This window comes from Aulonocara sp. 'chitande type north' Nkhata Bay, linkage group LG6 (genome assembly GCF_057382095.1).
Source record: "Aulonocara sp. 'chitande type north' Nkhata Bay isolate Kocher_YH1m ecotype deep benthic linkage group LG6, A_spYH_male_GT1.1, whole genome shotgun sequence".
Taxonomy (NCBI): Eukaryota; Metazoa; Chordata; class Actinopteri; order Cichliformes; family Cichlidae; genus Aulonocara; species Aulonocara sp. 'chitande type north' Nkhata Bay.
In genome coordinates, this window is record NC_141349.1 from 31,032,982 (window position 1) to 31,047,114 (window position 14,133).

General features: G+C 41.3%; 1 protein-coding gene across 7 annotated transcripts in view; it reads right to left on the reverse strand.

The window, feature by feature from the left end:
- Positions 1-3,732: 3,732 nt before the first annotated feature.
- LOC147328126 (nucleosome-remodeling factor subunit BPTF-like) overlaps positions 3,733-14,133 on the reverse strand; it is a 56,041-nt gene continuing 45,640 nt past the window's right edge. For 5 of the 7 annotated variants that reach the window (XM_086296290.1, XM_086296288.1, XM_086296292.1 and 2 more), the window contains 4 exons: positions 12,655-12,847; positions 11,976-12,060; positions 8,857-9,043; positions 3,733-6,138 (listed from right to left, as the gene is read on the reverse strand). In XM_086296290.1, coding sequence (XP_086152416.1) covers positions 6,102-6,138; positions 8,857-9,043; positions 11,976-12,060; positions 12,655-12,847 — 502 coding nt within the window. In that variant the 3' untranslated portion in view covers positions 3,733-6,101. The other 2 variants (XM_086296287.1, XM_086296291.1) reach the window with 2 other exon arrangements.

Consider the following 14,133-nt stretch of genomic DNA (forward strand, 5'->3'; position numbering starts at 1 on the left):
GTTTTGTACTGTGGCCCTGCGAAGAATTTATTTATCTTTAAACCAACACCCCCTGGCTCGTTCAGTCACACGTACACTACCAACAGTGATCCTTATTGTCATTCCCACTGAGAGCCGGACAAGGAGTCACCAACCTAATTAGAGTTTAGCAACCAAAGGTCTCGGCCTGGCCTCCACGAAGAGAGAGACTGACTTGGGAACTTGGATGTTGATCCAGGGAGTGCTGAGCCTCTTTTCTCCCTCTCTGCATGTATGTCAGCCCAGGTCAGTTCCCAGGCTCGATGAAGCCCCTATCTGGGATCAGCGCTGGAGGGAACAGATGCATACGGGCAGGAAACAGGAGCCTGCTGCACATTGTTGCTACTATCACAGCGGGAGCACATTCCTCATGACAGAGGATGTAAAGGAGGGGGAGGGGAGAAAAAAGGGAGGGGAGGTTGGGTGAAAATATCTATGAGCTGCTTCCTGTGTGAACGCCCCTCACAACCAACTTCGGGCTTGTGGTCATCTGCGTCCATTTGAATCTCTGGATCCATTTAGTGGTGAGTGGAGAGTTAAAGAGTCGGGGGTGGGTTGTGGAGAGGGGTGTGTGAGAAAAGTGAAAGATCAAAGCAGGAGGTGGCTGGATGTGTCATCTTGGTAATTTCATCACAGGAATAGATGGTGTGTCTCAGCGCAGGGGTCATGACCTTGTCCCTCATGCTTGCCTTGAGCATGCAGCTAACAATTTAAGCTGAAAGCTGAACTTCATATTTGGAGTCAGATCAACTCACCAAGTACCAAAGAGGAACAATTAGCTGTGGCTCCTGCAGAGACCCCTGTTTCAGTTGCTTCAGACTGCCTCTCATCTAACCTCTCTATAAAACAGTTCCCAACAAGACAAGTGATTCTCATCATGTCAATTCAAATTACCATGGGTCACTGGGAGTAATCTACCCCAGTTTGCCCAGTTAATAAACCAGTATTGTTTTAATGCAAAAACAGGTGTAGATACAGATATCGAAAGTAATGTTAATATGTAATTTCCAAGTAATAAAGTAGCAAGAAGTCAGTGAATTTGTGTTGCGGTGTACCCCAAGGTTCTATTCTTGGTCCTGTTTGGTTTACTGCGTGCATGCTTCCTTCTCAGGAAATGATGATATTCCCTTTGCATCTTTTTTTTTTTTTTAATTGAATGCATTATTAGAGAAAACATGATAAGAGGGGGGAAGATATGGAATATGCATCTTAGTTAAGCTATGTAAAATAGATAAAATGTTGCAAATGTATAAATTCTTAATAACTGAGCTTCCAGATTGGAAATTAGATTTCTCCAAAGGGTGGCTTGGCTCAGCCTAAGGGTGAGAAGTTCAGTCATTGAAGAGGGACTCAGAGTAGATAAATGCTACTCCTCCACATTGAAACGAGCCAGTAGAAGTCATTTGGGGATCTGATAAGGATGCCTCCTGGATGTCTCCTGCGTGTAGTGTTCCGGGCAGATCCTGCTAAAGGCCCCAGAGTAGACACAGGACATGCTGGAGAGATTATGTCTCTCGGATGGCCTAGGAACACCTCGGTGTTCCCCAGGTTGAGCTGGAGGAGGTGCCTTGCATTCACCTGTCACCCGTTATATAAGGACTGCACTCACCTACAGCTCACTCTTTCTTCACTCCCACATGGGTTGGCAGCTGAGGAGAGTTTCTGTTGAGTTTCCCGAGTTCATGTATTAATTTGAGTTACTGAATGACTTAAGTCATACTTTATTTCCTTTCAGAGTTAACAGTCCATGTGTGTCTTTCCTTTACACGCATTATTCAAATAAAACGAGAAACCTACAAGTAATTGCTGACTGTTCATTCTCATCCTGACCGGATAAGCCATGAGGGTAACAACCTCCAACCTCCTCTGAACCTTCCTCCAGAACAGTTGTTTTATTAAAAGCTATGAGCAGATTTATTTTAAAACATGGACCTCGGCCCAGCGTAGATGTGATTACCGTTTGGAGATGCTCCAGATCCTGAACTAAGAATTTTTGGAGGGATTCTTTCCATTGTGAGATTTGAAAAAAATGGCCATTTTTACTCAAATGGTTACAAATTCAAAGAAGAAAAAATGTGAGAGATCATCCTGTTGTTCGTTCATGCACAGTGGTCGAGCATTTCTTTTGTGCTGAAAATTGGCTGTTTATATTTCATGCTTAATTGGAGACTATGCATGCTGTTATTTCATCTCATTGGCTGTGGTTTTCTCTTTAAAAGTGTCAGTAAAACATCCCTGGACTGCTTACAGTTCTGCTCTTGATCATTAAGTTATCAATATGGTCATGTCTCACTGATTCAAAGGGAAGGGACGCTTCTTGTATGGACTGAAAATGTTATATTTATATGCAGTAACTTATTTCAAAATTATTATCATACCTGCCCGAATTGCTGTTTGGGGTTTAAAGTTAGAATTAACTTTAGATTAACGTAAGGGTTCGATAGTTAAACATGGTGGCTAAAATTAGGTTAAGATTTTGGTGTACACTTTATGTGTACACTTATCAGCTCTCTTATTAGGTACAACCTGCTAGAACTGTATTTAATTGCTTTCTCTTTCAGAACTGCTTTCGTTCTTCAAATTCACTAAGGAGAGGAAACATGGCTCAAAGATTTTTGTCCATGTTGACACAACAGCATCAAACAGTTGCACCTCCAGGGTGGGAATTGTCCATTCCACCATATCCCAAAAGCTCTATTGGGTTGAAATCTGATGACTGTGGAGACGGTATAAGTACAGTGAACTTACTGTCATGTTGAAGAAACACGTTTGAAAAGACTTGTAATTTGAGACATGGCGTTATGCTTTTGTAAGCAGGCATCAGAAGAATACACTGTTGTCACAAAGGGATGGACATGATTAACAACAATACTCAGGTAGGCTATGGTTTTTAAAGGGGCACACAGTGTACCAAGAAGACATCCCCAACACCACTTGATACAATGCTGGATGGACTCATGCTTTTGTGTTGTTTATAACAAATTCTTGATGTTACCACTTGAACCCAATTTTCAATTGTCCAATTTTGGTGAGCGTGTGTGAACTGTAGCCTCATCTTCCTGTTCTTAGCTGACAGGAGTGGCACCCAGTGTAGTCTTCTGCTTTTGTAGCCCATCTGCTTCAAGGCTTCTTGTGTTGTGCATCCAGAGATGCTCATCTGCATACCATGAGTTACATGAGTTACTGCTGCCTTCCTTTCATCTAAAAACAGTCTGTGCTCTGACCCCTGGCATCAACAAGACATTCTCACCCAGAGAACTGCTGCTCACTGGGTATTTTCTCTCTGTTTAGAGTTAGATCCCATCAGTTTCTAAAGTACTCAGACCAGCCTATGTGACACCAACATTATGATCAGCTTGAACTTCAGCAGGTCTTCTTGACCATGTCTACAAGCCTAAATGAGCTACTGCCATTTTGGGTGATTGGATGTTTGTGTTAACGAGCAATTGAGCTGCCGCAGGTTGCAAAATGACTGGTGAGGCTACGTCCTCACAAAGAGCCATTCAAACATACCTTTGTCTGCGTGGGGGGACACAGAGTGGAGCAGACAGAAGTCTCTTTGGGGGAAACACTGATCGAAGACATTTGTTTTAGACAAAATATGAGAACTGCTCATCCAAACAACCTTAAACTCGACTAAAACAATGCACGAAAAAACAAAAACAACCTTGTATCAAGCTTAAAAAGCAGAGGCAATGAGAGAAAACACTGGTGTCAAAAACATTACTTTATTATCTAGGATGAAATGTCCTATCAAGTACAAAAGAGAATCTCCTCAGAGTTGCCACAATCTGTTAAAAACATAGAGTACTTTTATCTGCAGTTACGTTTTTTTTTTCTTTTTTCCAACATTACTCAAAAAACTGAGAACTTTTCATTGATATGAATAAATAATACAAGAAATGCAATGTCAATATAGACGTTATGCTGAACTGGTTGGTTTCTTACAAAAAAGAAAAACTCTGTACAAGAGTTACTGTGTCACTCTACCCCGTTCAAAACCTTTATGCTCACAATATGCAGCACTTTTAATATAAAGGGCAATTTCACCTAAATGTAGAGTTCACTCTAAAGAGAAAAAAATAGACAGTTAAAATATACAGGCGGGCTTAGTTGCTGGTTCAAATAGTGAAAAATAAAAGTTTCTACTGCTCTAAAAATCTCTCATCTCTACATATTTGGACAGCAATAATATACAATAGAGATTACAAACAGTGGATAAAGCACATTATCGTCAGATTAGAAAGTGACCCATGTTTGAAAAGACAGACATATGAAAGACATACAAACACACAGAAGATGACAGAGGCTACTTTATCTCTCAACTCTAATTAAAACACCCGGAAATGTAAAAACTTTACGAGTAAAACTGAAACGTTTCCTGATTATAAACAGTCTCCAACATATAAACTAAAAGACAACTGCAACTTTGCCTTTTAACGGCTCCCCTCCTACAAAACGGATGATCACAAATTACAAAAATGCTCCCAGAAATGCCAAAAATGCAGTTATAAAATTTTCATACAAACCCCACGGTACAAAGACTCCCCAGTCCCCCCCACTCCACTCGGAGTTTACCCTGCTGCCGCGGACCGCAACATAACTGAGTTGATTGTGAGTGGAAAAGTCCATTACCCAATTACTTAACCATGCTTTGAGGCAGAGTTGAGAGACAGATGTGAGCCAACCTGTCAGCTTCAGTGAATTATGCTGGAAGAAGTGGCTGAAAGATAAGGAGAGACAGACTTACAGACTCAGCCACCGACAGAAACGGACACCGGAGTTCGATGAGAGGAGGGTGGAGTACTTGTAGGTCGGTTAAGCCTCGTACAAGTTTCACCTTCCCTGAAGGCCTTTTAAAAAATAAAATAAATCCCCCTCCCTCTCCTCATACGTGGACCTTTGCCTCTTTCAACTAGTCATGTTTAAGGAGGCACAAAACTAGCTAACTTTTTTTTAAACTTGCATTTTAGAAGAACACTAAATGGAAAAAAGGTCAAAAGAACGGCAGGATGCTGTGGGTGGGGCAGCTTATTTTGGGTGTTCCCTGTGGAAATCAACATGAAAGCACTGCTGCACTGAGACTAAATGAAGACCCCCCCTCACATGAGGTCCAATTTTTTTTTTTTTTGTACAAAATTGAGCTTCTGTTACAGGGGGCTCATCTCAGCATCAGCAGGCTGCTTCGATAATATACAGTGAAATGTGACCCTGAAAGACACACTGAGTTATACGAGGCTGATTCATGCTTCATGCAGCAGTACAAACCTGAAAACAATGTGGTCAGTATAACTAGGTCTAATGTAAGGTGATGCTGCGTCTTCAGGACTGGCTGAATGAAGCTGGTCTGCAGTGTCGACCTATCTTTGTGGGGTTATTATTTTTTCCTGGCAAAAACAAAGGTGGCGCTTATTGAATATGAGGGAAGTCAACTCCAAATTGCACATTTAGCTTCAGATGAAACATTTCCCGACATCGGCTGTGCACGTTTTACAGCAGTTTCCAGTTGAAGCAGTGGCTAAAATTGAGCGGGATGTTTGCATTGTGAAAACGGGACAGGATGAAGTTAAGAAAGGGGGACAGAAGGTGACACTTTGCTATATAGGATACACAAAACAAACAAACAAACAAACAAACAGCCATCAGCTACAGAATGAACTTCCAAGAGTCTGCTGCTGCTTTAAAGATAAGACTGCCACCGACCATCCAATGAGCGCTGCTGCCTCGCCATCTGCGCTCTGCAGGCTTTCTTCTCATGGAGGGGCTACACTGGCAGGGATGGCTGATTGGAATGTAAAAGGCTGCCAGAGAGTAAGTCTGCAACTGCCCTGCCCCTTGGTATGAAGACGACACTGACATTTTTGATGACAAATGAACCTTTTTCCAATTCACTTCTTTCTTCTCAGCACTGCAGGTGCCAGGTGAGGTGTTGTGTGAGGTGGGGGCGCCGTTCCTTCAGAGAGGAGTCGGGTTCGGACGCAGCCTGACTTGGACCACGCTTCTTAATCAGTCAGAGGAAACCACAAGCCGGGTCTGTGTGACACCTGGTTTGTTTAGTTTTTGTTTTGTTTTTTTAAGCAGAGCTAAGAGGCAGCTGACTGCAACTTGTTGTTATGTGACCTACAGAAACAGGCAAAGAGAGGAGGAAGAACACAGTTGGAAAACTTCTTGTTGTTGTTGTTTTTCTTCTTATTTTTTTTTATTAAAGGCTTTACAAAGTGACAAATATGTGACTAGGGGAAAGTACAAAAAAAAAAAAAAATGCAATAGCCAAACATGTATTGGATGCCAGTGGGTCAGACGGGTTGTTGCAGACCAAGCAGCCATGTTGGTGAAATGTTACTGAAATGTGTGTTTTTGATGTCGACCCAACAATAAGTATACAGAGTCTTTTTTTTTTAAAAAAAGATTTATTTTTATTATAGTGGAGACCGCTAAGCTCGTCATATTCTGAATATGAAAGCTAAACTAGATTTTTTTTTCTTCACTCTACTTTGTTTTTACAGCGTAAACCATTATTTCCTTTATAACATAAAACATATTCCTTCACAAAAAAGATAAAATATGAACATGAAATATAATACATGGGTACAGCCAATAAAGAAAATGTAATGAATGTCAAAAAAAAAGAAGAAAAAAAAGAAATGAGGTAAAAATGTTCTGCAGCATGTTATAATGGCAAAAAAAAAAAGAAAGAAAAGAACAACAGTTCTATCAAAGCAAAAGTAAAGTGTGTGTTTGTGTCGCTCACGTGTGATTTTACAGTCAAAATCAACACCTGTGATCAGAAACTGAATCTCAGAGACCAACAAATTTAGCAAAACTTCTTTTTGCCTCAACAAAATGTCATCTGGTGGAAGAGTGTAAAAAAATACATTTTCCCTTGAATGGTTTGTGTGACCAACATGGCTGCCATTGTTTTGTTTTTAATGTTTTTAGACAGTAGAAACTTTTTTTTCTCCTTTATTTGCTTTTAAAATAAAAAAAAAGATCACACCTAACGTGTGTCTTAATATATGCACTTTCTTACAAAGTTTTTAATGCTGTTTCTTTTAAAACAAGTGAAAACAGCAACATCCAGGATAGCGAATTATGTTTTGTTTGTTTTTAAGAGTGACCCCGGCACCCAGGAGTCTGACATCACAATCTGCAAGAGAGAGACAGAGAGAGAGAATGGATGACGTCAGTACATGCAGGTGAAGTACGTCGCCACCTCAAGCACATAAAGCTGGATGCAGACCACAAGACTTACTGAGCCCATTAAAACATCGTGGCTCAAATGCTCACAGGCGCTCCATCTTCTCAGTTAGGAGACGCCCGCTACCCTCCTCGCCCTATTTAATCAAACTAATGCACACACACACAAAGAAAGCCACCTGAAAGATAATGTGACTGCATTCCTGCCATCTTGTAGAGTGCATCCAACCAAAGCAATCACATGGCACAGCGAGGACAGCTCAGTGAGATGAGTTCAGAGGCACGACCAAGCACAGGCAGACAGTGGAGAAGGTGTCGGGTATAAAGGTGCATCTAAACAGGTCTGACTTCCACAGATCCTTCCCTACGCTCTGTCATACGACATGTCGGGTTGAATGGTAGAAAGTGGGCTTTTTATGTAGCTGCCAGCATGAAGTGCTCCGACGACACGATGAAAGCCTGAGCAGGTTTGTTGTTAGGAGTGCAAAGATGAGCTGACTGAAGCCTGAATGTGTGAAAGTGTGAAGGTCGCACTGATAAACAGTGAAGGTGTGAATGAAAAGAAAGAAAAAAATATATCCAGTAATTAAGCAAACACAACTCCAGCAAAACATTATCAACGACTATATAAATCTGACAGAGTGAAAGATTTGAATTAGACGTTTCTATTCGTTTCTTTCTGAAGTGTGTATTCCTCATCCGGTTGGTGTCAGTGGATAATGTGAAATCTGTTACAAATACAGGATGCTGTGCCGAAAACCTCCTTGCGATCGGTTTTGGTCACTTGCAGGTTGCCGCAGTCGCCGGCAGTTTGCATGGAAGATGGCGAATTGTCTGCAAACTGCTCCCTGAGCTTTATGCAAAACAGAAATAGGGACTTCAAAGTGAAAGCTCTGCTTTAATGCTCCAACCAAAACATCTGAAAAGGCCCAACTTTTACTCGTGAGAGCAAACGTTCTCCGTTTCCGATCTGCATCGCACTTATTCGTTTCTTTATGGCTCAGACAGCGAGCGGCCAGTGTTTGTCAGCATTTTCCATGCAGACTATTGGCAACTGTGGCAACCTGCCTGCAACCTCCAGCAACCACCTATGAACCAGGTTTCCCTAGCGACTGGAGGTTGCCAGGGAGTTCTCTGACTGGTCTCTATGCCTGTGAAACTGGGGCTGTAAATATGACCATACTGGATCTGTATCTTTAGACCTTCTGTTTCCAGAGGAAAGCCAATCAAGAAAGCTGGCGTAAAGGGAAGGGCAGTTGAAAAGGGAAAGAGTTTGGTATTAAGGTCCAGAATTATATTTTAAAAAATAGGCACAATAGAGGTGTTACCGGCTTATTTCAGACAGAACAAGCTTGGTGGTTGAAAGAACATTTAAAACATTGAGGAGAACCATAAGATAGTGATCTAGGAGCAAATTTATTGTTATTTTTCTGTGAGAGATTAAATTTTATTGCTCTCACTTGAGTAAATCTACCAGTCAGAGTCAATTATATAGGGCTACAAGTGAAACTGCTAATTAGTTGGTGTCTTTCTGAAAGACACTGAAAATTCTCTCTGATTCTGGGTATTAAAAACAAAGCCCATCTTCGAAAGTACCCCGCTGCCATTTTGTTATCCTCATCATCCTCACCGTCATCTTACCTGCTGGCTTTGAAGCCTTTGAGTTTCTGGACAAAGAAGTTCTCCAGAACCTCGGCACACTGGTAGAAGGGCGAGTCGCTGGGGTTGTAGTAGCGGCAGTTGTCGAAGATTTTGGTCATGTCTGCTACAAACTCCGTCAGCTTGATGTACTCGCGTTTCTGTAACCTCTCCTCCATGGTGGAAAGGTCTGGCAAAGGGAGATTTAAAGATCTGGTTTGGTAAAAGACTTGATGGCAAGTTTGTAATATGAACGTCATTTAATTGTTAGTTTCTGGCAGAGAAACGCATCACATATGCGGAAACAGAGCACAAATATCTGGGTTTTCTAATCGATTTCGTTCCACAAATCAGCATGCTTGCTTCAAAGTAATTGCAGCTTATGTGGTATGTGCTTGACAGACGTTCAAATATGTTTCGTGGAAGCACAGAGCGTCGCTTTATATGTGACAGCAAAAATCCACAACCTCTGCCAGCATTAACCTCGATCTATTCAGCCTTCCAGATTAGTTACTGAGACGTGACCGATTCGTCATTCCTGAGGAGAGCGCCATTATCTAAGAGTCATTTCTGAGGGGGTGGAAAAAAGCAAAAATGGTTATCAGTTCCTCTCTTGAAAGGGAGCTTTGAGAGTTGCTAACCTTTTTAAAACAAGTAGAAAACTTAAGAAAATAAGAGATTTAGCAAAGAAGCTAACTGGCAACAGATGAGGCTCTACATAATCTGCCGTTGCTGGCAGTTCGCACTGCGTGGCATCCCCAGGGCTGCGTTTCAAACAAACACATCCGACTCTTAACCTCTTTAACCCCCACCCAGATGACCAGAGGCTCACAAACCTCATGGTCAATATCAAAGACCTCCTTCTTCTCTGTCATCAGATTTCATCTCAAAACCCTCCAAAAACTACCACCGCCAGCAGCTTCACCAGCCAAAAGCTCTTTTTATTTTTTGTAAACCAACAAGGACTTTTTCTTGCGGTAGACGGGTGAGGGGAGGACTAGAGTTTCCAGGACCAGGCCAACAGGAGCTGAATGTGGGGCTGGTCCCTTTCCACAGGGAGCCCGGCAGACACGGACCAGCTCATTAACGGTTTGTTTGGATGGAAGTTCAAAAAGGCCCTGTTGACGCAAGTCCCCATTTACATGGCCGGTTTGATCTGAGTTGGAGGGCTTCCTCCGTGTTGCCCTCCTGGCGGGTGGTGTTTTTGTTTTTTGTTTTTTTTAATGTTTAAGATATATAGAGCCTGGGTGTTACTTCCAGAGCCTAAAGCAACTCCAAAATAAAAAACCAGCACTAAAGAAGCAATTTTATCGCCTACACAGGGATAACTCACAACCAATCCCATTCCAAGTTACTCAAATTACAAAGTACAAATTATGTACCAACTGCCACTTTTGTTTTTATATTTTTCTCCTCAAGGAGGCTACACACTCCCAACAATTACAGTGCTTTTCATCACCAATCCCTTAATTGCACCTCAAGGAGACAAAGTGCGTGTAAGAGCGAGGAAACATAATTGTGTCTTTCATCACATGGCATGTTTTATAAAGGCTGCTTAAGACTGATGCTGTGAATCGCAAGATGTGAGGACGATGCGAAGGTGGAATGTGAGGATGCATCCTGTCATAATGAATGAACCCTAGAAGTAGATCACACAGCTATAAAAAGAAAGCTTGATAGTTATAGAGAGTGTTGCATCATATTGTGCACCTTACATATGTTTTTACTGAGACAACCATCATATACAAAGTCCTTTATACAACCATCTATTAATCAATATTTTGCAATATTTTCAAAATGCAAAAGTTATAGTAGTAGTTAATATATGCAACAGTTAAATTTTACTGATGCAGCTTTGTCTTTCTGGCCAGGCACAAATTATTATAATAAATACAAAAACACCTTCACAAATGAGGTTTCTGGGAAAATTAACCTTCAGTAACATTGCCTAAAAAAGGTATTTACCTTAAAATTAAAAAAAAAAAAAATCAATGGTATGCTGCAGAAACTAAGCATCATATGCAATTTTAGTAAATGAGCTGAAACTTTTTAGATTCAGTGATATCGCTTTCAAGATTTCCAAATTGATGTGGGTTTTATTTCATTTCAGAGAAAAGGCTTCAGGAGTTATATTATGTAGACAGAAAATGAGGGGAGCTGTCAGAAAAGTTTAGAAAAAGTTTGGTTAAAATGTGCACAAGTATAAGTTCAGAAGTAACACAAACAAGGCTCAAATCCAGACCAGACGGCAACCTGCGGGGTTGAAAAATGAAGCCAGCACAGGAGTGTCAAAAACTCCCACAGAGGCTGGCCACAAAAGTGAGGCAATCCCCATAGAGTCCCTTATCAAAATGCCCAACCACCTGTTATATTAACATATTTACAGCCCGGTACAAAAGCTGTTTGTTTTTCTTGTTTCTACAGCTAATTTGACAGTCCGAAGGACTCGAAATTAGGGATGGACCGATCTGATATTACGTATCGGTCCGATACTGATCTAAAGTACTGGATCGGATATCGGAGAGAAACAAAAACAAATGCCATCCGATCCATTACATATCACAAAAGCACCTCACAAAACTTGCGACATGGTGTAACTCAGCTGAGAGTCACTGACCCGCCCCTGTAACCATCTGTGAATCAACGCGTGGGTCATTACTGTCATCATGGGGAAAAGGTGTGAATTACCTTCCTGAGACACTGCCCCATCCCTCCAACATGTGAGCTTTTAAGGTCACATGGGTCAAGCTGTGAGTGGGGATCGGACTGCATTAGAGGTGACTGATAGTTGGTGTCTGTTTGAAGTGCCTATCTGGATTTTGTTGAGAATTAATGTTGAGGGTGTGGCCCCTTTGACTGACATACTTGCAGACTTGTAGCTGTAACCTATACTTTTAACTTGTAATCGTACTTGAAATTTGTGCTTTTTTTTTGGGAGTAAAATTCTAATATTTTATTAGTTTAGTTAGGTCACTTCTAGCTCCAAAGAAACAATAAAACTCTAACATTGAGGCTATAAGATGCATCCAGAATAGGATTCTATAACGTTTTAGAAATAAGACAAGAGCTATTAACTGTTCATTTACAAATTTAAATAACTGAATTCACAACAGTGCACTCACCCATTGGTTCCTTGATAACCCTGTAGTAGTCTGGGGCGTCGTTCGTGTCCACTGGCTCCAGGAATGGCCACGCCATTTTATGTGCCTGCAGAGGTGGGAGAGACAAAAAAAATGGAAATAAAGACAAAGAAAGGCGCTTGAGAAAGCTGAAACCAATGAAGAAAAACAAACAGCACCATGAAAATTACAGTGAAAGCAGGTGGGTCAACACAGATGTTCTCTCTCACTTTCTCCCACATTTCACAGACACACACACACAGACACACACACAGGCTGCTGGACAGAGGAGGAGAAAATTAGAGGAGAAGAAAGAGAAAAGAAAGGGAAGCCAGAAAAGACGCCGAGGCCAGGCAGCTGTCCAAGTAGGGGGAGCCAAACCCATCAGATAAGACGCACACAGAGGACTTTTTGTTTGCTGCTCTTGCATTGTAATGGGGCTACAAGGAGCTACGTTAGTGTTTTTCCCCCATTGCTGATAATAAAACTACAACTACAGTCCTGCTGATTCAGATACTGCTTGGTGTGTTTATGTACTTGTTTGTGACCCTCATAAATAAGCTTCTGTGACTCAACCTTCTCTTCCACAGCACACATTAGCAGGTAGTCTAGGCTGGAGGGTATGACCCCATCTCTCGTGTGAGAAGTGAGCTTGTGCAACAGCTATAAATCTTCAGTTCACCTGTAAGGAGCGCAGAATTCTTCGCAGGCCATCGTAGTCCTTGTCGGTGAGCGGTGTGAAGACCGTCATGGCGTCCTCTGTCGATTGACACTGAGGACACACGTATTCGTCGATGTGGTTGGCCTCGCTCTGCAGGATTCCCACGCAGCGACCGTGGTACCAGTTCTGACATCGATCGCAGCCGATGTAAAACCTGAGTAGATGAAAAGTACTCACGGATTGGTGTCATTTACATATAAAGCACTTATGATGGATTCCTATTTGAAACATGCTCATATTGATAATTAAAAGAAGAAGAATTGTTTGCTTGGATAGTAAAGAAGCCATTTTTCATGTCTATGCTTAATATTTTAAACTACTTATTAAGAAAGTCTTATTTACCGAATGAAACAACAAGGTGATACGTAATAACAGTTGGTAAAAATGATTCTTTTCTTTACAAATGAATAAACTCCGTCCATTAAAAACAGCTGCAGCAACCAACTGGTCGTCCAAAGGGTTCCAGGTGCTGCACATTCAAACTCTTATTGGCTGCTTTTGATCACAGGCCACCTGGTAGAAGGCAACCTGTCTGCAAACAGTTGCAGGCCAGACTCAGACTGACTGGCAAAGGTTTGGAATTAGTTGCTGTCTAATGTATAAACTCAGATTGCAAACACACAGCAAACATTCTGAAGCAGTTTATGTGAACCAGTGCAACTCATCTGCAACACATCTCTTTGCAATAGTGGACTTGACTCAAGGGGTTGCCAACTGGTTATATTCATAAGTAAAATAGAGGTTGCTGAGCACCTATTGCATTACGCAAGTAAATCTGTCCTGACGCAACTGCGTCACTATTTGTGGAGGAATTTCTGTTTCAAGCTGCTGGATTCTGAATGTATGTAGTTAATATGAATTTCTGTCAAGGTAGACGGCAACAGATTTGAGATTTTGTTTGTGTATCCCAAACAGATTGCACGTAATTGCCAACTTGACCCCGATTAACTGTAAACTGATATCAGACTGACTCTATTTTATTGCTGTCTTGATGCACCAAAGTCACTTTGAAGACAGCAACTGACTGTGAGTCGTCACAGACCCCCTCCCCATCTTCCAAGTAACCATTTCAAAGGCAAACCAGATGTTGTTGTGTTTGTTGTGTCTCAAATCACTGTTTTTACTAGTGCAACCGTAGCATAATACAGATTTTGATATAACTGGATTTAAGGAGCTTAGAAAGAAATTTAAGAAGTCCTCGATGACTGAGAACCTACACAGACATAACTGGATCGCTACTTTCGACCTTCAAACATTAGAACTGTTATCTATAGGGAAAAAAAGTAAAACATAAATATACTAAAGACACATTTTCATCAGTTCAAAATAAACGCTACGGTAAAAATGAATGAACCAAGATGAGTTTAAGGAAATTGCAAAAGGAGCAAAAATAGCAACTGTGTCTGAAATTCTCACACACTCCATTAAGCTGAATTTAAA